The 23,945-nt window shown below is 49.6% G+C and overlaps 1 protein-coding gene across 4 annotated transcripts in view; it reads left to right on the forward strand.

Moving 5' to 3' along the window:
* Window positions 1-5,717: 5,717 nt before the first annotated feature.
* The window catches only part of gas6 (growth arrest specific 6), a 28,412-nt gene continuing 10,184 nt past the window's right edge, over window positions 5,718-23,945 (forward strand). For 3 of the 4 annotated variants that reach the window (XM_090207134.1, XM_036951183.2, XM_036951184.2), the window contains exons 1-7: window positions 5,739-6,673; window positions 6,918-7,078; window positions 12,089-12,113; window positions 12,431-12,493; window positions 18,662-18,784; window positions 20,319-20,438; window positions 20,514-20,636. In XM_090207134.1, coding sequence (XP_090063260.1) covers window positions 6,604-6,673; window positions 6,918-7,078; window positions 12,089-12,113; window positions 12,431-12,493; window positions 18,662-18,784; window positions 20,319-20,438; window positions 20,514-20,636 — 685 coding nt within the window. In that variant the 5' untranslated portion in view covers window positions 5,739-6,603. Of the gene's footprint in view, window positions 6,674-6,917; window positions 7,079-12,088; window positions 12,114-12,430; window positions 12,494-18,661; window positions 18,785-20,318; window positions 20,439-20,513; window positions 20,637-23,945 lie in introns of all 4 variants that reach the window. The other variant, XM_090207135.1, reaches the window with a different exon arrangement.

The following is a 23,945-nucleotide window of genomic DNA, read 5'->3' on the forward strand; positions in this document are numbered from 1 at the left end:
GGCACATTGACAGAGTTTTCACCTAGTCGGAGCTGGGATTCTAACCAGCAACCTCTCCGTGACTGGCCCATCGCTTTAACTGCCAGGTGCCATGGTAAATCAACATGGAGGCCTGAACTTGCAGTGAATATCCGGCAGGGGGAGTAGTTGTATCATGAATGCACCAGTGAATACTGAACTGGCATTTACTGTAAAAGATAAGTTTCAATCCCACCCTTGCAATCTAAATTGTGTTTTCTAACCTACATGTAGAAACCGGCGAGATCTAAACTTTTTCCTAAAGAGGTTATTGCACTTTTTGGAATCAAACTTTGATTTTCAGTAGTGGATATGTATAGTAGTGGATGAGTAGCTGGAGTGCCAGTCTGTTTGTGATATCATGCCAACTCCTTGTCACTCATTGGCTTGACAATGAACAATGTTGCAAGACCACAACCAGATCTGAGACCACAACCAGATCTGAGACCAGATCTGAGACCACAACCAGATCTGAGACCACAATCAGATCAGAGACCACAACCAGATCTGAGACCAGATCTGAGACCACAACCAGATCTGAGACCACAACCAGATCTGAGACCACAACCAGATCAGAGACCACAACCAGATCTGAGACCACAACCAGATCTGAGACCACAACCAGATCTGAGACCAGATCTGAGACCACAACCAGATCTGAGACCACAATCAGATCAGAGACCACAACCAGATCTGAGACCAGATCTGAGACCACAACCAGATCTGAGACCACAACCAGATCTGAGACCACAACCAGATCGGAGACCACAACCAGATCTGAGACCATGCTAGTGGAGGAGTATTTGTTCTGTAGTTTTTGCAACTGGACAGTTGAGACACAGTGGATTAGAAAGTATTCAGACCCCTTGATATTTCCATGTTTTGTTACGTTACGTTTTTTTCCCTCATCAATCTACACACAGTACCCCAACAATGACATCACAGTACCCCAACAATGACATCACAGTACCCCACAATGACATCACAGTACCCCCACAATGACAACGCAAAACAAGTTTAGACATTTTTGCAAATGTAAAAAAAAAAAAAACGAAGGTCACATTTACATGAGTATTCAGACCCTTTACTCTGTACTTTGTTGTAGCACCTTTGGCAGCGATTACAACCTCAAGTCTTCTTGGGTATGACGCTACAAGCTTGGCACACCTGTATTTTGGGATTTTCTCCCATTCTTCTCTGCAGATCCTCTCAAGATCTGTCAGGTTGGATGGGGAGCGACGCTGCACAGCTATTTTAAGGTCTCTCCAGAGATGTTAGATCGGGTTCAAGTCAGGGCTCTGTCTGGGCCACTCAAGGACATTCAGAGACTTGTCCCGCAGCCACTCCTGCGTTGTCTTGGCTGTGTGCTTAAGGTCGTGTTGTCCTGTTGGAAGGTGAACCTTTGCCCAAGTCTGAGGTTTTCATCAAGGATCTCTCTGTACTTTTCTCTGTTTATCTTTCCCTCGATCCTGACGTGTCTCCATCGATTGCTCAGTTTGGCCGGGCGGCCAGCTCTAGGAAGAGTCTTGGTGGTTCCAAACTTCTTACATTTTAAGAATGATGGAGGCCACTGTGTTCTTGGGACCTTCAATGCTGCAGACTTTTTTTGGGACCCTTTCCAAGATCTGTGCCTCGACACCATCCTGTCTCGGAGCTCTACGGACAATTCCTTCAACCTCCCGGCTTGGTTTTTGCTCTGACATGAACTGTGGGACCTTATATAGACAGGATTGTGCCTTTCCAAATCATGTCCAATCAAAAATAATTTACCACAGGGGGACTCCAATCAAGTTGTAGAAACAGCTCAAGGATGATCAATGGAAACAGGATGGACCTGAGCTCAATTTCGAGTCTCATAGCAATTGGTATGATTACTAATTTCTGTTTTTTATTTGTAATACATTTGCAAGCATTTCTAAAAACCTGTTTTTGCTTTGTCATTATGAGGTATTGTGTGTAGATTGAGGGAAAAATGAATGTTATCCATTTCAGAATAAGGCTGTAACGTAACAACGTGGAAATAGTCAAGGGGTCTGAATACTTTCTGAATGCAGTGTAAACCTGGGTCGACCCCCCCCCCCACAGCTTGGAATGTATGCAGTGTAAACCTGGGTCGACCCCCCCCCCCCCCCCCCCACAGCTTGGAATGTATGCAGTGTAAACCTGGGTCGACCCCCCCCCCCCCCCCCACAGCTTGGAATGTAATCAATACACTTTTTGCAGTGAGCGTCCTTTAACACATGCCCCCCTGCTATGTGGTTCAAATGTGTTACAAGTGACATCTGATCTGAAACTACCTTGTGAGTCTCAGGTGTAACATTAACGAGACAGACGGCACAGAAGGAGAAAGGCAACGTCTTATGAGTTCCAAACCCACTTTGCTAGTTTGTGACTTTTTTTTCACGTTTCATCTTTACTTTTCTTGTACAGGGAGTTCATACCATTATCACATATGACCGTCAAGCACTACTGGACATCAGATCGACAGTTATTAACCTTCGACCTCGATTTTCAGATCGCAAGGCCGCCGGGCCAGATGGAACTCCAGGGCGTGTTCTCAAAGCAGACCAGCTGGCAAAGTGTCTTCACTGACATTTTCAATCTGTCCTTGTCCCAGTCTATAATCCCAACATGTTTCAAGCTGACCACCATTTGTCCCTGTTCCCATGAACTCCACGGTAACCTGCCTAAATGCCTGTAATTATAAAGTGCTTTGAAAGGCTGGTCATGACACACATCTACACCATCATCCCAGACACCCTGGACCCACTCCAGTTTGCATACCGCCCCCCTACAGATCCACAGATGACGCAATCTCAATGGCACTTCACACTGCCCTCTCCCACCTGGACAAGAGGGGAAATAACTATGTGAGGATGCTGTTCATAGACCTCAGCTCAGCGTTCAACACCATAGTCCCCTCCAAGCGCATCACCAAGCTAGGGACACTGGGACTGAACACCTCCCTCTTCAACTGGATCCTGGACTTCCTGACGGGCCGGCCCTAGGTGGTGAGGGTAGGCAACAACACTGCTGCCACACTGATCCTCAACACGGGGGCCTCTTAGGGGTGTGTGCTTAGTCCCCCTCCTGTACTCTCTGTTCACCTACAACCTCATGGCCAGGAACGACTCCAACACCATCATCAAGTTCTCTGATGACACAACAGTGGTAGACCTGATCACTGACGGCAATGAGACAGCCTACAGGGAGGAGGTTATAGATTTAGCAGTGTGGTGCCAGGACAACAACCTCTCCCTCAACGTCAGTAAGATCAAGGAGCTGATCGTGGACTACAGGAGAAAGAGGGGAGCACACCCCCATTCACATTGACAGGGCTGTAGTGGAGCAGGTCGAGAGCTACAAGTTCCTTGGCATCCACATAACTCAGGACTTAACATGGCCCACATACACCCACACAGTCCTGAAGAGGGCATGACTGTGCCTCTTCCCCCTCAAAAGATGAAGAGATTTGGCACGGGCCATCGGATCCTCAAAATGTTCTACAGCTGCACCATCGAGAGCATCTTGACTGGCTGCGTCACAGCTTGGTATGGCAAATGTACTGCTCTTGACCGCAAAGCACTACAGAGGGTAGTGCCAACAGCCCAGTACATCACCAAGGCCGAGCTCCCTGCCATCCCAGACGTCTATATCAGGCGTGCCAGAGAAAGGCCCCAAAAATGACCCCAAACTTGAAGCCATAGATAGTTCACTCTGCTTCCGTCCAGCAAATGGTACCGGAGTATCAGCTCCTGGACCAACAGGCTACCAGATAGTTTCTACCCTCGAGCCATTAGACTGATAAATAGTTCATTAATTGCCCCCACACACACACACACACACACACACACACACACACACACACACACACACACACACCGACACAACACAAACATACATACACACATACAGACACACACACACACACACACACCGACACAACACAAACACACATACAAACACACTTTTACACTCATCATATGCTTCTGCTACTCTGTTCATTGTTTTATTCTTATTATTATCTATCCTGATGCCTAGTTACTATACCCTGCCTTCATGTTCATATCTACCTCAAACAGCTCGTACCCCAGCACACTGATCTGGTACTGGTACTCCCTGTATATAGCTCCACATTGATCTGGTACTGGTACTCCCTGTATATAGCTCCACATTGATCTGGTACTGGTACTCCCTGTATATAGCTCCACATTGATCTGGTACTGGTACTCCCAGTATATAGCTCCACATTGATCTGGTACTGGTACTCCCTGTATATAGCTCCACATTGATCTGGTACTGGTACTCCCTGTATATAGCTCCACATTGATCTGGTACTGGTACTCCCTGTATATAGCTTCACATTGATCTGGTACTGGTACTCCCTGTATATAGCTCCACATTGATCTGGTACTGGTACTCCCTGTATATAGCTCCACATTGATCTGGTACTGGTACTCCCTGTATATAGCTCCACATTGATCTGGTACTGGTACTCCCTGTATATAGCTCCACATTGATCTGGTACTGGTACTCCCTGTATATAGCTCCACATTGATCTGGTACTGGTACTCCCTGTATATAGCTCCACATTGATCTGGTACTGGTACTCCCTGTATATAGCTCCACATTGATCTGGTACTGGTACTCCCTGTATATAGCTCCAGATTGATCTGGTACTGGTACTCCCTGTATATAGCTCCACATTGATCTGGTACTGGTACTCCCTGTATATAGCTCCAGATTGATCTGGTACTGGTACTCCCTGTATATAGCTCCACATTGATCTGGTACTGGTACTCCCTGTATATAGCTCCACATTGATCTGGTACTGGTACTCCCTGTATATAGCTCCACATTGATCTGGTACTGGTACTCCCTGTATATAGCTCCACATTGATCTGGTACTGGTACTCCCTGTATATAGCTCCACATTGATCTGGTACTGGTACTCCCTGTATATAGCTCCACATTGATCTGGTACTGGTACTCCCTGTATATAGCTCCACATTGATCTGGTACTGGTACTCCCTGTATATAGCTCCACATTGATCTGGTACTGGTACTCCCTGTATATAGCTCCAGATTGATCTGGTACTGGTACTCCCTGTATATACCTCCACATTGATCTGGTACTGGTACTCCTGTATATAGCTCCATTGTTGTGTATTTCATTCCTCTTGAGTTGCTGTTTTAATGTGTTTTACTCTGCATGGTCAGGTTGGGTTCATAAACAAGCATTTCACAGCTAAATCTACACTCATTGTATTCAAGCTCATGTGACAAATACAATGTGATTTTGATTTGATTCTGCTGTGACATTGTTCCACGACCTGACTCAGATCTGGACTAACATGTGGAGGACATGGAAGAGAGAGAGAGAGAGAGAGCTGCAACCTATACTTATGTGTATTTATTTTCCCTTCCCATTCGTACTATTTGCAATTGCGAGAAAGAGAGCGAGAGAAACATGATTTCTGAGAAATCGTAACAGAATGTGATTAGATGAGAAAAACAGCTTAACATAGTTCTTGGCAGAGGGTATTTGTTGCGCAAATGTGAGCCTTAACACAGAGAGAGAGAGAATATTTCTGAGAAATCATAACAGAAAGTGAGTCCAAAAAAAAGAAAGAGAAATTCTGTGGATTGATGAGAAAATGACAGGAACGTTGAGGCTTAAAATAAACTGCTGGGAAGAAGGGGGGGGGGGGGGGGGGTCTGGGTCGAGATTTAGTTTTCAACTAATGTCACAAACAGAGGAAGATTAGGTTCAGTTGTTTAATTTAGCTGAGATTATTTTTGTTCCTCCCTGCGCTGCTGATGGCTATTTTGGTCCGCTCATACCGGAGTAATAAAGGCCCATTGCACTATTGTGAAATACTTAAAAATGTTGTGTTGATTTATCTTGAGGTGCTACAACACCCTCAGCACTCCTCCTTCCCTCTACGATGTCTGGCATGCTATAGGCTAGGTTGGAATAGTCTGTACAATGCCAAGGCTACGCAAAGTCACTGCAGGTAGATGGGCAGGGGCAGAAAGACTGCAGTCACACATAGAGAGAGAGAGAGAGCTCCCATAGCACTGCCGAACGGCAGAGCAAAAGCCACTCTTCATTGCTAACTCCCGCCTGCGTGCAGTCGACGTAACTTTTCCAAAAAAAAGCAACTCCCCTTCGGATGTGTAGGTTGTCTCCTTTGTCCACAGTTCGGGCTGGTCGCTGGGTGTATTTTACGCCTGCTACGTTAGTAGCTGGGACAACCAAAACGAGATGGGGGCGAAGTAGGTGGCTCGCCAGATAAGAGTGAAGGTTGGACTGTCTGTACTGCAGTGGCGGTGGGAAGCCTTGGTTGTGGTATGCGGACTAAGTAGCTAGGAAGCAAGGATACGAGTGAAGAAGGAAAACGCTGAGTTAAGTGTAACGGCATTCTCGCCTGCTGTGAAGTGAATGTTTGAACTTGCAGTGTGTTTTATACACGACTGCTACCTGGTTGCTAGCTAGAAGCTACATTGAACACACAGAGAGAGAGAGAGAGAGAGAGAGAGGGGGGAAGGAGAAACTTTCCAGCCTGACGCAGAACCGCAGACATGCAGTTGACAGAGATCCTTGGTTCAGGAACCTTCCTGATCCTGCTCCTTGTCCCGTGGTCCGACAGCCGTAAGTAAACAACAAAGCCCACTAAGCTATTTTTGGCACTGCGTGGGGATAACATTGTTGTTTTAGCTTGCCAGCTAGTTAATTCGTTGTTGAATAATGTCATTTGTTTTCTGCTTAGCTGATGCTTTGAAACCTCACGCCCAGGACTTTTTGCCAGTAAGTTAGGGGCTGGATCATTTTAACAACTAAAATGTAGTACGGTAACTCATGGGAAATTATGTTCTGTGCTTGTGGTTATTTTCAGTTTCCTTGTCCCCGGAAGAAGCTAACCAGTTCTTGAGGAGACACAGGAGAGCGAATCACGTTTTCGAGGAGACGAAACAAGGGCACCTGGAGCGAGAGTGTGTGGAAGAGAAGTGTAGCAAAGAGGAGGCGAGAGAAGTATTCGAGAACGACCCTGAAACAGTGAGTGCACTACACACTTATTCACGACACACTTGATCGTGTCAAATCAAATGGCACTCATTGCACTTCTTTCCATTGCATATAGACACGGACTAGCTGCGCACATTGGATTTGTCTTGCCGTAATGACTGATCCTATAGCTGACTTGTTTATAACATAACGATTCTGTGTTCAAGGTGTTCAAGCTCCAAAATATAGATATGACTAATTACTGGCAAACACGCACCAGTCCGATCAATTCATTGCACGGTATTCAACTAGCACATTGGGCCGTGGGGAACATGCCAGATTATGTACATTTGCATACTACTGTAAGGTTTGTGATTATGTAAATGATCCTGCTTCATGCGCGATGGGCTCATACATGGGAGTGATTATGCTAATGAGCGCTGTACTGCTGTGTTTTTGATTGGTCCTCGGGGAGGCTGCTTACAGTAAGCGGATGGAAGGTGAGGGGGGGGGTGAGGAATGTGTTTTAACAGACAGAGCAACAATGCGCTCGCACACAGGTTTTAATCTGACGTGTTCCTGTCACACAGGGCTCCTATCCCCTTAGGGATATATACGTTAGGGTCTAGGTTCTGCCAGCTAGCTTCATGAATGTGTTGAGCAGCCTCCAGCATCCATGCTATTAATAATTCTACATCCCACACGCCTCCCTATTCCCTATACAGTGCACTACTTTTGACCAGGGCCCATAGGGACATGCAGTATCATTCTTCCTTGGTCAGTGTCATGTGGGAAGTAGACCATATGTAGATTAGCATATTAAACAGGCTTAATGCTGATCTGTAAATGTTGTCCGTATATATTGGGATTGTTATAAGAAAAACAAACCTGTGTTTGTGAGGTAAGAGCTGGGGTGAACGTGAGAGTGGAGAGGTGCATCAGGTGGTGAGATGGGGGGGGGTTGTAATGGGCTCAGAGGAGGATGGGGGGGGGGGTTGTAATGGGCTCAGAGAGAGGATGTGTGGTACTAGTGGTGGTGAGATCGGGGGGTTTAATGGGATCAGAGAGGAGGATGTGTGTGGTACTAGTGGTGGTGAGATGGGGGGGTTGTAATGGGCTCAGAGGAGGATGTGTGTGGTACTAGTGGTGGTGAGATCGGGGGGGGGGGTTGTAATGGGCTCAGAGAGAGGTGTGTGTGTGGTACTAGTGGTGGTGAGATCGGGGGGGTTTGTAATGGGCTCAGAGAGGAGGATGTGTGGTACTAGTGGTGGTGAGATCGGGGGGGGTTGTAATGGGCTCAGAGAGGAGGATGTGTGCTACTAGTGGTAGTGAGATCGGGAGGGTTGTAATGGGATCAGAGAGGAGGATGTGTGGTACTAGTGGTGGTGAGATCGGGGGGTTTAATGGGATCAGAGAGGAGGATGTGTGGTACTAGTGGTAGTGAGATCGGGGGGTTTAATGGGATCAGAGAGGAGGATGTGTGGTACTAGTGGTAGTGAGATCGGGAGGGTTGTAATGGGATCAGAGAGGAGGATGTGTGGTACTAGTGGTAGTGAGATCGGGAGGGTTTAATGGGATCAGAGAGGAGGATGTGTGGTACTAGTGGTAGTGAGATCGGGAGGGTTGTAATGGGATCAGAGAGGAGGATGTGTGGTACTAGTGGTAGTGAGATCGGGGGGTTTAATGGGATCAGAGAGGAGGATGTGTGGTACTAGTGGTAGTGAGATCGGGAGGGTTGTAATGGGATCAGAGAGGAGGATGTGTGGTACTAGTGGTAGTGAGATCGGGAGGGTTGTAATGGGATCAGAGAGGAGGATGTGTGCTACTAGTGGTAGTGAGATCGGGAGGGTTGTAATGGGATCAGAGAGGAGGATGTGTGGTACTAGTGGTAGTGAGATCGGGAGGGTTGTAATGGGATCAGAGAGGAGGATGTGTGGTACTAGTGGTGGTGAGATCGGGGGGTTTAATGAGATCAGAGAGGAGGATGTGTGGTATTAGTGGTGGTGAGATCGGGGGGTTGTAATGGGATCAGAGAGGAGGATGTGTGGTACTAGTGGTGGTGAGATCGGGGGGTTGTAATGGGATCAGAGAGGAGGATGTGTGGTACTAGTGGTGGTGAGATCGGGGGGTTGTAATGGGATCAGAGAGGAGGATGTGTGGTACTAGTGGTGGTGAGATCGGGGGGTTTAATGGGATCAGAGAGGAGGATGTGTGGTACTAGTGGTGGTGAGATCGGGGGGTTGTAATGGGATCAGAGAGGAGGATGTGTGGTATTAGTGGTGGTGAGATCGGGGGGTTGTAATGGGATCAGAGAGGAGGATGTGTGGTACTAGTGGTGGTGAGATCGGGGGGTTGTAATGGGATCAGAGAGGAGGATGTGTGGTATTAGTGGTGGTGAGATCGGGGGGTTGTAATGGGATCAGAGAGGAGGATGTGTGGTACTAGTGGTGGTGAGATCGGGGGGTTGTAATGGGATCAGAGAGGAGGATGTGTGGTACTAGTGGTGGTGAGATCGGGGGGTTGTAATGGGATCAGAGAGGAGGATGTGTGGTACTAGTGGTGGTGAGATCAGGGGGGTTGTAATGGGATCAGAGAGGAGGATGTGTGGTACTAGTGGTGGTGAGATCGGGGGGTTGTATCGTGACAGGACTGCAGCCTCATTCACAGATCCATTATTCATTCTAAACGTGCCTCTCTCTGACTCTGCAGTTCTCTCACAACGCTGCAGTTCTCTGGCTCTGCAGAGGGAGTGTTCCTGGTTACCATACCCCTAACCTAGTCTCCCTAGCAACCAAGTCTTCAATTGCATCCTTAGTCTCTCTCTCTGCAGCAGTTGGAAAGTTTCTGCCTGTTCCCCCTCCCTCTGTCACACTCTCTCTCTCTCTAAAAGGAGATTAGATGGAGAAGGATAATGATGTTTGAGAAGTGTCTCAGTAGAACTACACACAGTCAGGAGTCACTTATCTAAATGACCTTCCATTTCATGTACTGTTCTTCATCTTTCTCTGTCAGTGCAGCAGAACTCTCTGGAGAACCATGTCATTGTCCCATCAAGTCTTGTTCTAATTTTAAGTTTCCCCAGTTACCTCCATGTACTGTACTGTACTGTACTGAAGGCAGGCAGGCGGGCAGGTAGGAAGGCAGGAGGGCAGGTAGGAAGGCAGGTAGGAAGGCAGGTAGGAAGGCGGGCAGGTAGGAAGGCAGGTAGGTAGGAAGGCAGGTAGGAAGGCGGGCAGGTAGGAAGGCAGGTAGGAAGGCAGGTAGGAAGGCAGGCGGGCAGGTAGGTAGGAAGGCAGGTGGGCAGGTAGGAAGGCAGGTAGGTAGGTAGGAAGGCAGGCGGGCAGGTAGGTCGGTCGGTAGGAAGGCAGGCGGGCAGGTAGGTAGGAAGGCAGGCAGGCAGGTAGGAAGGAAGGCAGGCGGGCAGGTAGGAAGGCAGGTAGGAAGGCGGGCAGGTAGGAAGGCGGGTAGGTAGGAAGGCAGGTAGGAAGGCGGGCAGGCGGGCAGGTAGGAAGGCAGGTAGGAAGGCAGGTAGGAAGGCAGGCGGGCAGGTAGGTAGGAAGGCAGGTAGGTAGGAAGGCAGGCGGGCAGGTAGGTAGGAAGGCAGGCGGGCAGGTAGGTAGGCAGGCGGGCAGGTAGGTAGGTAGGAAGGCAGGCGGGCAGGTAGGTCGGTAGGAAGGCAGGCGGGCAGGTAGGTAGGAAGGCAGGCAGGCGGGTAGGTAGGTAGGAAGGCAGGCGGGCAGGTAGGTAGGAAGGCAGGTGGGCAGGTAGGAAGGCAGGCGGGCAGGTAGGTAGGTAGGAAGGCAGGCGGGCAGGTAGGTCGGTCGGTAGGAAGGCAGGCGGGCAGGTAGGTAGGAAGGCAGGCAGGCAGGTAGGAAGGAAGGCAGGCGGGCAGGTAGGAAGGCAGGTAGGAAGGCGGGCAGGTAGGAAGGCGGGTAGGTAGGAAGGCAGGTAGGAAGGCGGGCAGGTAGGCAGGCGGGCAGGTAGGAAGGCAGGTAGGAAGGCAGGTAGGAAGGCAGGCGGGCAGGTAGGTAGGAAGGCAGGTAGGTAGGAAGGCAGGCGGGCAGGTAGGTAGGTAGGAAGGCAGGCGGGCAGGTAGGTAGGTAGGAAGGCAGGGGGCAGGTAGGTAGGTAGGAAGGCAGGCGGGCAGGTAGGTCGGTAGGAAGGCAGGCGGGCAGGTAGGTAGGAAGGCAGGCAGGCAGGTAGGTAGGTAGGAAGGCAGGCGGGCAGGTAGGTAGGAAGGCAGGCAGGTAGGTAGGAAGGCAGGCAGGCAGGTAGGTAGGTAGGTAGGAAGGCAGGCGGGCAGGTAGGTAGGAAGGCAGGCAGGTAGGAAGGCAGGCAGGCAGGTAGGTAGGTAGGTAGGTAGGTAGGAAGGCAGGCAGGCAGGTAGGTAGGAAGGCAGGCAGGCAGGTAGGTAGGTAGGTAGGAAGGCAGGCAGGCAGGTAGGTAGGTAGGTAGGAAGGCAGGCAGGCAGGTAGGTAGGTAGGTAGGAAAGCAGGCAGGCAGGAAGGTAGGTAGGAAAGCAGGCAGGCAGGAAGGTAGGTAGGAAAGCAGGCAGGCAGGAAAGCAGGCAGGCAGGTAGGTAGGCAGGCAGGAAAGCAGGCAGGTAGGAAGGCAGGCAGGTTGGATGGCAGGCAGGCAGGCAGGAAAGCAGGCAGGTAGGTAGGCAGGCAGGTAGGATGGTAGGAAGGTAGGCAGGCAGGTAGGTAGGCAGGCAGGTAGGAAGGCAGGCAGGTAGGAAGGCAGCTCGGTCCCAGAACTGTTTGTGCTCTAGCTAACTCCAATGCTGTCATAGTGAAACCCAACACATGCTAACGAGGAGTTTATCATAATAGCACAAACAGACTGGCACTCGGGCTATTCTGCAGGAGAGAGAGTTGTAGAATGTTCCCAGGAAGCCCTGGAGGGGCTACTAGTCTGTGTGGTGCCACACCCCGTTAACATGAGATGACATGATGCATATCTATCACCAGACACATTTAGTCTCAATCTGTCATGTTTGACCTCATAGACTGTTATCAAACATCACTAACAGCCTCTCTCCTTCTGTCCTCTCTCCTTCAGGACTACTTCTTTCCAAAGTACTTAGGTAAGTTTGGTTCCTGTTCCCAACCTCTTCAGCTTTGGGTGAGATTGTTATTACTTGATTAGGATATTAGCATCTGTTGTATGGTGTTTAACTATCTTCTCTCTGCCCTGTCTCGCTCTCTCTCTGCCCTGTCTCTCGCTCTCTCTCTCTGCCCTGTCTCGCTCTCGCTCTCTCTCTCTGCCCTGTCTCGCTCTCGCTCTCTCTCTGCCCTGTCTCGCTCTCTCTCTCTCTGCCCTGTCTCGCTCTCTCTCTCTGCCCTGTCTCGCTCTCTCTCTCTCTGCCCTGTCTGTCTCTCTCTGCCCTGTCTCTCTGATTAGCGTGCATGGAGAAGTTTGGGGACACGGACAAGAAGAAACAAGACCTGATCACCTGTGTTCACAGTGAGTTCCTCGTCTGTCTGTCCTCCTGACTAGGGCTGCAGACAGACAAACTGACTCACGTACAGTAGATATGAGCATGTAGCTCCTCTCTCTACTCAACTTTTATTTCACACCTCTTTCTACCATACTCTCATTCAACCTCTCTCCTCTCCCATTCCCTCTCTTTCTCTTGCCCTCTCATTCCCTCTCTTTCTCTCCCATCTCATTCCCCTCTCTTTCTCTCCCATCTCATTCCCCTCTCTTTCTCTCCCATCTCATTCCCCTCTCTCTCGCCCTCTTTCCCCCTCTCTCTCGCCCTCTTTCCCCCTCTCTTTCCCCCTCTCTCTCGCCCTCTTTTCCCCTCTCTCTCTCTCTCGCTCTCGCTCTCTCTCATTCCCTCTCTCTCTCCTCTCTCATTCCCTCTCTCTCTCCTCTCTCATTCCCTCTCTCTCTCCTCCCTCTCTGTGTGGTTTATACATGTTGTCTATGAGGAGCAGTGAGCACACAGTTCCTTCTGTTGGGCAGGGCAGGCTGCACTGCACCACCTCACTACTGCAGAACACTGAGAGAAAGTTATCTGATTTAAGGTGAAGATAAGAGGGATGTCTCTTCATGTCTATGGGTCAGTGTCTACTGGGCGTCAGCCAGCATGACACGGCGAAACAACTGCTGTGACTTTGAGAGAGAGAGAGCGATGCGTGTGGAACTCTGCAGTAGTAACCAAGTGTGCGTGACACACCTCCTTTCAGCATCACGCAATCCGTGACTGCAGATCTGAGATCAGTGACGTGAGCAAGCTGTGACGCCAGTGAGGGTGGGGGGGGGGGGGTGAAAGAGGAGGAGAGAGAAAGGCTGGAGTATTCTGCTGCATCAGGGCTGCTGAGTCCAGGAATGAGTGGGCCTGCCCATCCTGTCTGCTGATTGGTTGTTGGAACTCTAGTCAGAGTCAGCCAGGGAGTTGATATGACTCAGCCGTGCGTCCAGGACAGAGAGATTGTCCCCCCCCCCCGTCAGCACACAGTCAGCAGTAATGGAAGGAGAAAGAACTGCAGGAACTACTAGTTTATATATAACACTCCAGGATGGATAGATAGAGACGAGGGGGAGAGATGGGAGGGGGAGGGAGGGGGAGAGATGGGAGGGGGAGGGATGGGAGGGAGGGAGGGGGAGGGATGGGAGGGAGGGAGGGGGAGAGATGGGAGGGGGAGGGAGGGTGAGAGATGGGAAGGGGAGGGAGGGGGAGAGATGGGAGGGAGGGGGAGAGATGGGGGGAGGGAGGGGGAGAGATGGGGGGAGGGAGGGGGAGAGATGGGAGGGAGGGAGGGGGAGAGGAGGGAGGGAGGGGGAGAGATGGGAGGGGGGGAGAGACGGGAGAGGGAGAGACGGGAGGGGGGGAGGGGGAGAGACGGGAGGGGGGGAGGGGGAGATAGCGAGAGACGGGGGGGAGGGGGAGATAGCGAGAGACGGGGGGGAGAGGGAGATAGCGAGAGACGGGGGGGAGAGGGAGATAGCGAGAGACGGGGGGGAGAGGGAGATAGCGAGAGACGGGGGGGGGGGAGCGAGAGACGGGGGGGAGTGAATTTTGGCCCATTCCTCCTGGCAGAGCTGGTGTAACTGAGTCAGGTTTGTAGGCCTCCTTGCTCGTACACAGTTCTGCCCACAAATGTTCTATAGGAATGAGGTCAGGGCTTTGTGATGGCCACTCCAATACCTTGACTTTGTTGTCCTTAAGCCATTTTGCCACAACTTTGGAAGTACGCTTGGGGTCATTGTCCATTTGGAAGACCCATTTGCGACCAAGCTTTAACTTCCTGACTGATGTCTTGAGATGTTGCTTCAATATATCGACATACTTTTCCATCCTCATGATGCCATCTATTTTGTGAAGTGCACCTGGCCCTCCTGCAGCAAAGCACCCACACAACATGATGCTGCCACCCCCGTGCTTCACGGTTGGGATGGTGTTCTTCGGCTTGCAAGCCTCTCCCTTTTTCCTCCAAACATAACGATGATCATTATGGCCAAACAGTTCTATTTTTGTTTCATCAGACCAGAGGACATTTCTCCAAAAAGTAAGATTTTTGTCCACAAGTGCAGTTACCTTCTCTCTCTTTTCCCCCCTTCTCTCTCCCTTCCCCCCCCCTTCTCTCTCCCTTTCCCCCCCTTCTCTCTCCCTTTCCCCCCCTTCTCTCTCTCTTTTCCCACCTTCTCTCTCTCTTTTCCCCCTTCTCTCTCTCTTTTCCCCCCTTCTCTCTCTCTTTTTCCCCTTCTCTCTCTCTTTTTCCCCCTTCTCTCTCTCTTTTCCCCCCTTCTCTCTCTCTTTTCCCCCCTTCTCTCTCTTTTTCCCCCCTTCTCTCTCTTTTTCCCCCTTCTCTCTCTTTTTCCCCCTTCTCTCTCTTTTTCCCCCTTCTCTCTCTTTTTCCCCCTTCTCTCTCTTTTTCCCCCTTCTCTCTCTTTTTCCCCCTTCTCTCTCTCTTTCCCCCCCTCTCTCTCTCTTTCCCCCCCTCTCTCTTTCCCCCTCCTCCCTCTCTCTTTTCCCCCCCTCTCTCTCTCTTTTTCCCCCCCTCTCTCTCTTTTTCCCCCCCTCTCTCTCTCTTTTTCCCCCCTCTCTCTCTTTTTCCCCCCCTCTCTCTCTCTTTTTCCCCCTTCTCTCTCCCTTTTCCCCCCTTCTCTCTCCCTTTTCCCCCCTTCTCTCTCCCTTTTCCCTCCATCTCTCTCCCTTTTCCCTCCCTCTCTCTCTTTTCCCCCCTTCTCTCTCTTTCCCCCCCTCTCCCTTTCCCAAGTGCAGTTAGCCAGGCTCGTCCAGGCAGGTACAGTGAGGAAAAAAAAGTATTTGATCCCCTGCTGATTTTGTACGTTTGCCCACTGACAAAGAAATGATCAGTCTATCATTTTAATGGTAGGTTTATTTGAACAGTGAGAGACAGAATAACAACAAAACAATCCAGAAAAACACATGTCAAAAATGTTATAAATTGATTTGTATTTTAATGAGGGAAATAAGTATTTGACCCCCTCTCAATCAGAAAGATTTCTGGCTCCCAGGTGTATTTTATACAGGTAACAGGCTGAGATTAGGAGCACACTCTTAAAGGAAGTTCTCCTAATCTCAGCTTGTTACCTGTATAAAAGACACCTGTCCACAGAAGCTATCAATCAATCAGATTCCAAACTCTCCACCATGGCCAAGACCAACGAGCTATTCAAGGATGTCACGGACAAGATTGTAGATCTACACAAGGCTAGAATGGGCTACAAGACCATCGCCAAGCAGCTTGGTGAGAAGGTGACAACAGTTGGTGCGATTATTCGCAAATGGAAGAAACACAAAAGAACTGTCAATCTCCCTCGGCCTGGGGCTCCATGCAAGATCTCACCTCGTGGAGTTGCAATGATCATGAGAACGGTGAGGAATCAGCCCAGAACTACACAGGAGGATCTTGTCAATGATCTCACGGCAGCTGGGACCATAGTCACTAAGAAAACAATTGGTAACACACTACGCTGTGAAGGACTAAAATCCTGCAGCGCCCGCAAGGTCCCCCTGCTCAAGAAAGCACATATACATGCCCGTCTGAAGTTTGCCAATGAACATCTGAATGATTCCGAGGACAACTGGGTGAAAGTGTTGTGGTCAGATGAGACCAAAATGGAGCTCTTTGGCATCAACTCAACTTGCCGTGTTTGGAGGAAGAGGAATGCTGCCTATGACCCCAAGAACACCATCCCCACCGTCAAACATGGAGGTGGAAACATTATGCTTTGGGGGTGTTTTTCTGCTCAGGGGACCGGACAACTTCACCGCATCAAAAGGGACGATGGACGGGGCCTTGTACCATCAAATCTTGGGTGAGAACCTCCTTCCCTCAGCCAGGGCATTGAAAATGGGTCGTGGATGGGTATTCCAGCATGACAATGACCCAAAACACACGGCCAAGGCAACAAAGGAGTGGCTCAAGAAGAAGCACATTAAGGTCCTGGAGTGGCCTAGCCAGTCTCCAGACCTTAATCCCATTGAAAATCTGTGGAGGGAGCTGAAGGTTCGAGTTGCCAAACGTCAGCCTCAAAACCTTCATGACTTGGAGAAGATCTGCAAAGAGGAGTGGGACAAAATCCCTCCTGAGATGTGTGCAAACCTGGTGGCCAACTACAAGAAACGTCTGACCTCTGTGATTGTCAACAAGGGTTTTGCCACCATGTACAAAGTCATGTTTTGCAGAGGGGTCAAATACTTATTTCCCTCATTAAAATGAAAATACATTTATAGTATTTTTTTATGTGTTTTTCTGGATTTTGTTGTTATTATTCTGTCTCTCACTGTTCAAATAAACCTACCATTAAAATTATAGACTGATCATTTCTTTGTCAGTGGGCAAACGTACAAAATCAGCAGGGGATCAAATACTTGTTCTCCCCACTGTACCTGCCTGGACCTGCCTGACTAAAACACTTCACATTATATAGTAACAGAGCTATGGACCAGCCTGGCTAAAACACTTCACATTATATAGTAACAGAGCTATGGACAAGCCTGGACCAGCCTGGCTAAAACACTTCACATTATATAGTAACATAGAGCTATGGACCAGCCTGGCTAAAACACTTCACATTATATAGTAACAGAGCTATGGACCAGCCTGGCTAAAACACTTCACATTATATAGTAACAGAGCTATGGACCAGCCTGGACCAGCCTGGCTAAAACACTTCACATTATATAGTAACATAGAGCTATGGACCTGCCTGGCTAAAACACTTCACATTATATAGTAACATAGAGCTATGGACCAGCCTGGCTAAAACACTTCACATTATATAGTAACAGAGCTATGGACCAGCCTGGACCAGCCTGGCTAAAACACTTCACATTATATAGTAACATAGAGCTATGGACCTGCCTGGCTAAAACACTTCACATTATATAGTAACATAGAGCTATGGTCCAGCCTGGCTAAAACACTTCACATTATATAGTAACAGAGCTATGTACCAGCCTGGACCTGCCTGGCTAAAACACTTCACATTATATAGTAACAGAGCTATGGACCAGCCTGGACCAGCCTGGCTAAAACACTTCACATTATATAGTAACATAGAGCTATGGACCTGCCTGGCTAAAACACTTCACATTATATAGTAACATAGAGCTATGGACCAGCCTGGCTAAAACACTTCACATTATATAGTAACATAGAGCTATGTACCAGCCTGGACCAGCCTGGCTAAAACACTTCACATTATATAGTAACAGAGCTATGTACCTGCCTGGACCAGCCTGGCTAAAAAGCTTCACATTATATAGTAACATAGAGCTATGGACCAGCCTGGCTAAAACACTTCACATTATATAGTAACAGCGCTATGGACCAGCCTGGCTAAAACACTTCACATTATATAGTAACAGAGCTATGGACCAGCCTGGCTAAAACACTTCACATTATATAGTAACAGAGCTATGGACCAGCCTGGCTAAAACACTTCACATTATATAGTAACATAGAGCTATGTACCTGCCTGGACCAGCCTGGCTAAAACACTTCACATTATATAGTAACAGAGCTATGGACCAGCCTGGCTAAAACACTTCACATTATATAGTAACAGAGCTATGGACCAGCCTGGCTAAAACACTTCACATTATATAGTAACAGAGCTATGGACCTGCCTGGCTAAAACACTTCACATTATATAGTAACAGAGCTATGGACCTGCCTGGCTAAAACACTTCACATTATATAGTAACAGAGCTATGGACCAGCCTGGCTAAAACACTTCACATTATATAGTAACAGAGCTATGGACCAGCCTGGCTAAAACACTTCACATTATATAGTAACAGAGCTATGGACCTGCCTGGCTAAAACACTTCACATTATATAGTAACAGAGCTATGGACCAGCCTGGCTAAAGCACTTCACATTATACAGTAACATAGAGCTATGGACCAGCCTGGCTAAAGCACTTCACATTATATAGTAACATAGAGCTATGGACCAGCCTGGCTAAAACACTTCACATTATATAGTAACAGAGCTATGTACCTTCACATCTATGACTTGCTGTACTGTAGGATGTTATTTCCCTGACAGGATGACCTCTAATGCTCTCTTTCTTTCTCTCCCCTCCCTGTCTCTCTCTCCCTTCTCCCTCTCCCTCCCCCTCTCTCCCTTTCCCTTCCCCCTCTCTCAGATATTCCAGACCAGTGCTCTCCGTCTCCCTGTAATCCTCGAGGTACGGTGCGCTGTGAGGACCAAAAGGGCGACTTCCTCTGCCACTGCTTCACTGGCTGGACAGGAGTCCGTTGTGAGAAAGGTACTGTGACACGATCTACAGAAACTCAGTGGACTTGTTCCACGTTGCAGCCCACTGGCTGATCCACCAATCACCTGGCGTCAGAAATAACTACTCATTACTAGTTGGAGATCAGTCAGTCACAATTTACCCACAATCCCCGATGTGATGCTGAGGAATAGGACCAGTGTATTGGGGACATAGAGTCTGGCCACATGGCCAGGGAGAAGGCTACTGTGTTATTGTTCGTCACACATACAAAGGGACAGAGGTGGGGACAGAGAGGATTTTCTGCAGTGTTACACTGTCTCCAGAATGTGACAATGATCGGTACAGGGTGAGTCCTGTCTGACCTTGACTTGGATAGACAGTGACAAAGCTGTCTCCATCCACACAGACACACACATGCCGTCCCTGGAGTGCCACTGGGCTCTGTGTGAGTTGTCTGTATGTCTCTGCCCTCTCTCTCTCTCTGTCTCTGTCTCTCTCTTTCTCTTTCTCTGCCCTCTCTCTCTCCCTTTCTATGTCTCTGCCCTCTCTCCCTCCCTCTCTGTCTCTCTCTCTCTCTCCCTTTCTCTCTGTCTCTGCTCTCTCTCTCTCTCTCTCTCTCTCTCTCTCCCTTTATATGTCTCTCTGTGGGTCAATATGGACTGGATGTGCAGGAAGTGAACAGGTCACATGTAGAGCAGAATGAGAAGTCACATGACCCTGCGAAGAGAAGGTCAGCGCTGGGCTGGTTACAGGGGGCTGGTGACCTATCTCTACGGAGGGGGCTGGGGGCCTGTCTCTACGGAGGGGGCTGGTGACCTGTCTCTACGGAGGGAGGGGGCTGGTAACCTGTCTCTACGGAGGGAGGGGGCTGGTGACCTGTCTCTATGGAGGGAGGGGGCTGGTGACCTGTCTCTACGGAGGGAGGGGGCTGGTGACCTGTCTCTACGGAGGGAGGGGGCTGGTGACCTGTCTCTACGGAGGGAGGGGGCTGGTGACCTGTCTCTACGGAGGGAGGGGGCTGGTGGCCTGTCTCTACGGAGGGAGGGGGCTGGTGGCCTGTCTCTACGGAGGGGGCTGGTGACCTGTCTGTGTGAATGCCTCCTGCACTGCTGCTGTCTGTTTCCCAAATGACCCCTAGTCCTGGTTTGAGTGCACTACTTTTGACCAGAACACCATGAGAATAGGGAGCCATGTGGAATGCAGACTCCATCTCTCACTGTTCTGTGGTGACTCATCCTGCCACCCAGCCGTTGGTCGGCGGGGGAAACCAGAACACAACGTGTCTGACTGACTCTGAGGCGGAGGCTTTTCCACTGGCCAACCACACATACACAGAAACCATTCAGCTCATCAGAGCAGTCACTCTGAGCCGCCGGAAAAGAGGCGTGTGTGTGTGTGTGTGTGTGTGTGTGTGATTTACTTAGTTAAAGACAATGTATAAACGTTTTAATCAGAACTCACATTAAAGTGTCATGTGACACTTAGCTACGTTCAATGTAGTTGATGGATAAAGTGATTGGTTCATATTGTCACATGTCCTCTGTGTCTCTCCTGTGATTGGCAGATGTCAACGAGTGCAACAAGAGGAATGGAGGATGTGACCACGAGTGTAACAACACTATGGGTAGCTACCATTGCTCCTGTCGCCGCGGTTACATGCTGGTCAGACACCAGATGTGTAACGGTAAGACACACACACACACACACCTTACCTGAAGGAAGTATTGAACTGTCCTTACTGTGTGTGTGTGTGTTTCAGACGTGGATGAGTGCCAGGATCCAGGTATGTGTGGGACAGCGAGGTGTGTGAACCAGGATGGAGCCTATGACTGTCTGTGTGAGACGGGATATGTTTACGACAACAACACCAAGACCTGCCTAGGTGAGCAGTACACCAAAAACACATTACTCAGTACTGACACATTATATACATGTAATACAAACTATAATGTATAGAATACATTATATACAGTGCATTCTGAAAGTATTCAGACCCCTTGACTTTTTCCACATTTTGTTACGTTACAACCTTATTCTAAAATTGATTAAAAATAAAACCGTATGTCATCAATCTACACACAATACCCCATAATGACAAAGTAATAACAGGTTTTTAGAAATATTTACAAATGTATTGAAAATAAAAAAACAGATACCTTAATTACAGAATTATTCAGACCTTTTGCTATGAGACTCGAAATTGAGCTCTGGTGCATCTTGTTAACATTGATCATCCTAGAGATGTTTCTACAACTTGATTGGAGTCCACCTGTGGTAAATTACATTGATTGGATATGATTTGGAAAGGCACACACCTGTCTATATAAGGTCCCACAGTTGACAGTGCATGTCAGAGCAAAAACCAAGCCATTATGTCGAAGGCATTGTACGTGGCGCTCTGAGACAGGATTGTGTGGAGGCACAGATCTGGGGAAGGGTACCAAAACATTCCTGCAGGTCCCCAAGAACACAGTGGCTCCATCATTCTTCAATGGAAGATGTTTGGACCCTCCTTCCTAGAGCCTCCCGGCCAAACTGATCCATCAGGGGAGAAGGGCCTTGGTCAGGGAGGGAACCAAGAACCCAATGGTCACTCTAACAGAGCTCCAGAGTTCCTCTGTGGAGATGGGAGAACCTTCCAGAAGGACAACCAACTCTGCAGCACTCCACCAATCAGGCCTTTATGGTAGAGTGGCCAGACGGATTCTCGCTTGAACTCTTTGTTCTGAATGCCAAGGGTCACATCTGGAGGAAACCTGGCACCATCCCTACGGTGAAGCGTGGTGGCAGCATCCCTACGGTGAAGCGTGGTGGCACCATCCCTACGGTGAAGCGTGGTGGCACCATCCCTACGGTGAAGCGTGGTGGCACCATCCCTACGGTGAAGCGTGGTGGCACCATCCCTACGGTGAAGCGTGGTGGCACCATCCCTACGGTGAAGCGTGGTGGCACCATCCCTACGGTGAAGCGTGGTGGCACCGTCCCTACGGTGAAGCGTGGTGGTGGCACCGTCCCTATGGTGAAGCGTGGTGGCACCGTCCCTACGGTGAAGCGTGGTGGCACCGTCCCTACGGTGAAGTGTGGTGGTGGCACCATCCCTACGGTGAAGCGTGGTGGCAGCATCCCTACGGTGAAGCGTGGTGGCAGCATCCCTACGGTGAAGCGTGGTGGTGGCACCGTCCCTACGGTGAAGCGTGGTGGCACCATCCCTACGGTGAAGCGTGGTGGCACCATCCCTACGGTTAAGCGTGGTGGCACCGTCCCTACGGTGAAGCGTGGTGGCACCGTCCCTACGGTGAAGCGTGGTGGCAGCATCCCTACGGTGAAGCGTGGTGGCAGCATCCCTACGGTGAAGCGTGGTGGCAGCATCCCTACGGTGAAGCGTGGTGGCAGCATCCCTACGGTGAAGCGTGGTGGCAGCATCCCTACGGTGAAGCGTGGTGGCAGCATCATGCTGTGGGAATGTTTTTCAGCGGCAGGGACTGGGAGACTAGTCAGGATGGAGGGAAAGATGAACGGAACAAAGTACAGAGAGATCCTTGATGAAAACCTGCTCCAGAGCGATCAGGACCTCAGACTGGGGAAAAGGGTTCACCTTCCAACAGGACAATGAGTCTCTGAATGTCCTTGAGTGGCCCAGCCAGAGCCCGGACTTGAACCCGATCGAACATCTGTGGAGAGACCTGAAAATAGCTGTGCAGCGACGCTCCCCATCCAACCTGAGAGGATCTGCAGAGAAGAATGGGATAAACTCCCCGACTACAGGTGTTCCAAGCTTGTAGCTTCATACCCAAGAAGACTTGAGGCTGTAATCGCTGCCAAAGGTGCTTCAACAAAGTAAAAAGTTGGAAAACTTAATTAAAAAAAAAAAGTCAAGGTGTCTGAATACATTTGGAATGCAGTGTGTGTGTACACAGCCAGGTGTAGCTAGTCTAGTGGTGCAGCCAGCTGTCCTTCATACATACCAACACACACACGCCAGTGGAGGCTGGTGGGAGGCGCTATAGAAGGACCGGCTCATTGTAATGGAATGGAACGGAGTCCAACGTGGTTTCCATACGTTTCATGTGTTTGGATGCTAATTCCAGTCATTTACAATGAGCCTGCCCTTCTATAGCGCCTCCCACCAGCCTCCACTGACATACACAATCTCTCTCTCACACAATCTGAGACACACACACACACACACACAGACACACACAGACGACTGCCTCGACTGCCAAAGTAAGCTGTTAGCACGTCATCTTTTTATTTATAGTCAAAACATTCTGTTTAATTTTTTTTTTGCAAGACCGATCTCTATCTGCACGACATCCTCTCCTGCCAAACGCTCAATGGTCCTTATAAATGTCATTGGGAAATGTAATCCTAGTCTTTTATTTGTCAAACAAGTTTGTTCCTGTCTTGGATTCAACTTACTGAGAGAGAGGAGAGGGAGGGAGGGAGGGAGGGAGAGAAAGCGGGGGAGGGAGAGAAAGCGAGGGAGGGAAGGAGGGAGGAAGTGAGGGAGAGAAAGCGGGGGAGGGAGGGAGGGAGGGAGAGAAAGCGGGGGAGGGAGAGAAAGCGAGGGAGGGAAGGAGGGAGAGAAAGCGGGGGAGGGAGGGAGGGAGGGAAAGTGGGGGAGGGAGGGAGGGAAAGCGGGGGAGGGAGGGAGGGAATGAGGGAGGGAGGACGGGAAAGCGGGGAAGGAGGCGCGGGGGAGGGAGGGAATGAGGGAGGGAAAGCGGGGGAAGGAGGGAATGAGGGAGGGAGGGAAAGCGGGGGAAGGAGGCAGGGAATGAGGGAGGGAGGGAAAGCGGGGGAGGGAATGAATGAGGGAGGGAGGGAGGCGGTCACAGAGTTACTCTTTAGAAGAACTAACATTTATCCATCCGTATCATAATAAACCTCATGGCCTTCTAAGGTCATTCAGACAGACGTTCTGGCTTCATCCCAAATGGTTCCCCATTCCCTATGTAGTGCACTACTTTAGACCCCGGCTGTAGGGGAATAGGGTGCCATTTGGGACATGGTTCAGTTGACATCACGAGAAATCTAAGTCAGGAGTTGTTCCTCCATCTGTTGATGCTGATAACATTTTAGAGACGTTGTTTTTCACTTCAGTGGTTTTCTCCCCCAGCCTTGTCTGGGGGTTGTAGTTCCAGAGATGGACCAATGGACACCCTTCTCTCTGTTTTTCTCCCTCCCTCTT

This window comes from Oncorhynchus mykiss, chromosome 18, assembly GCF_057628025.1.
Source record: "Oncorhynchus mykiss isolate SJ-2025 chromosome 18, ASM5762802v1, whole genome shotgun sequence".
In the NCBI taxonomy this organism is placed as follows: Eukaryota; Metazoa; Chordata; class Actinopteri; order Salmoniformes; family Salmonidae; genus Oncorhynchus; species Oncorhynchus mykiss.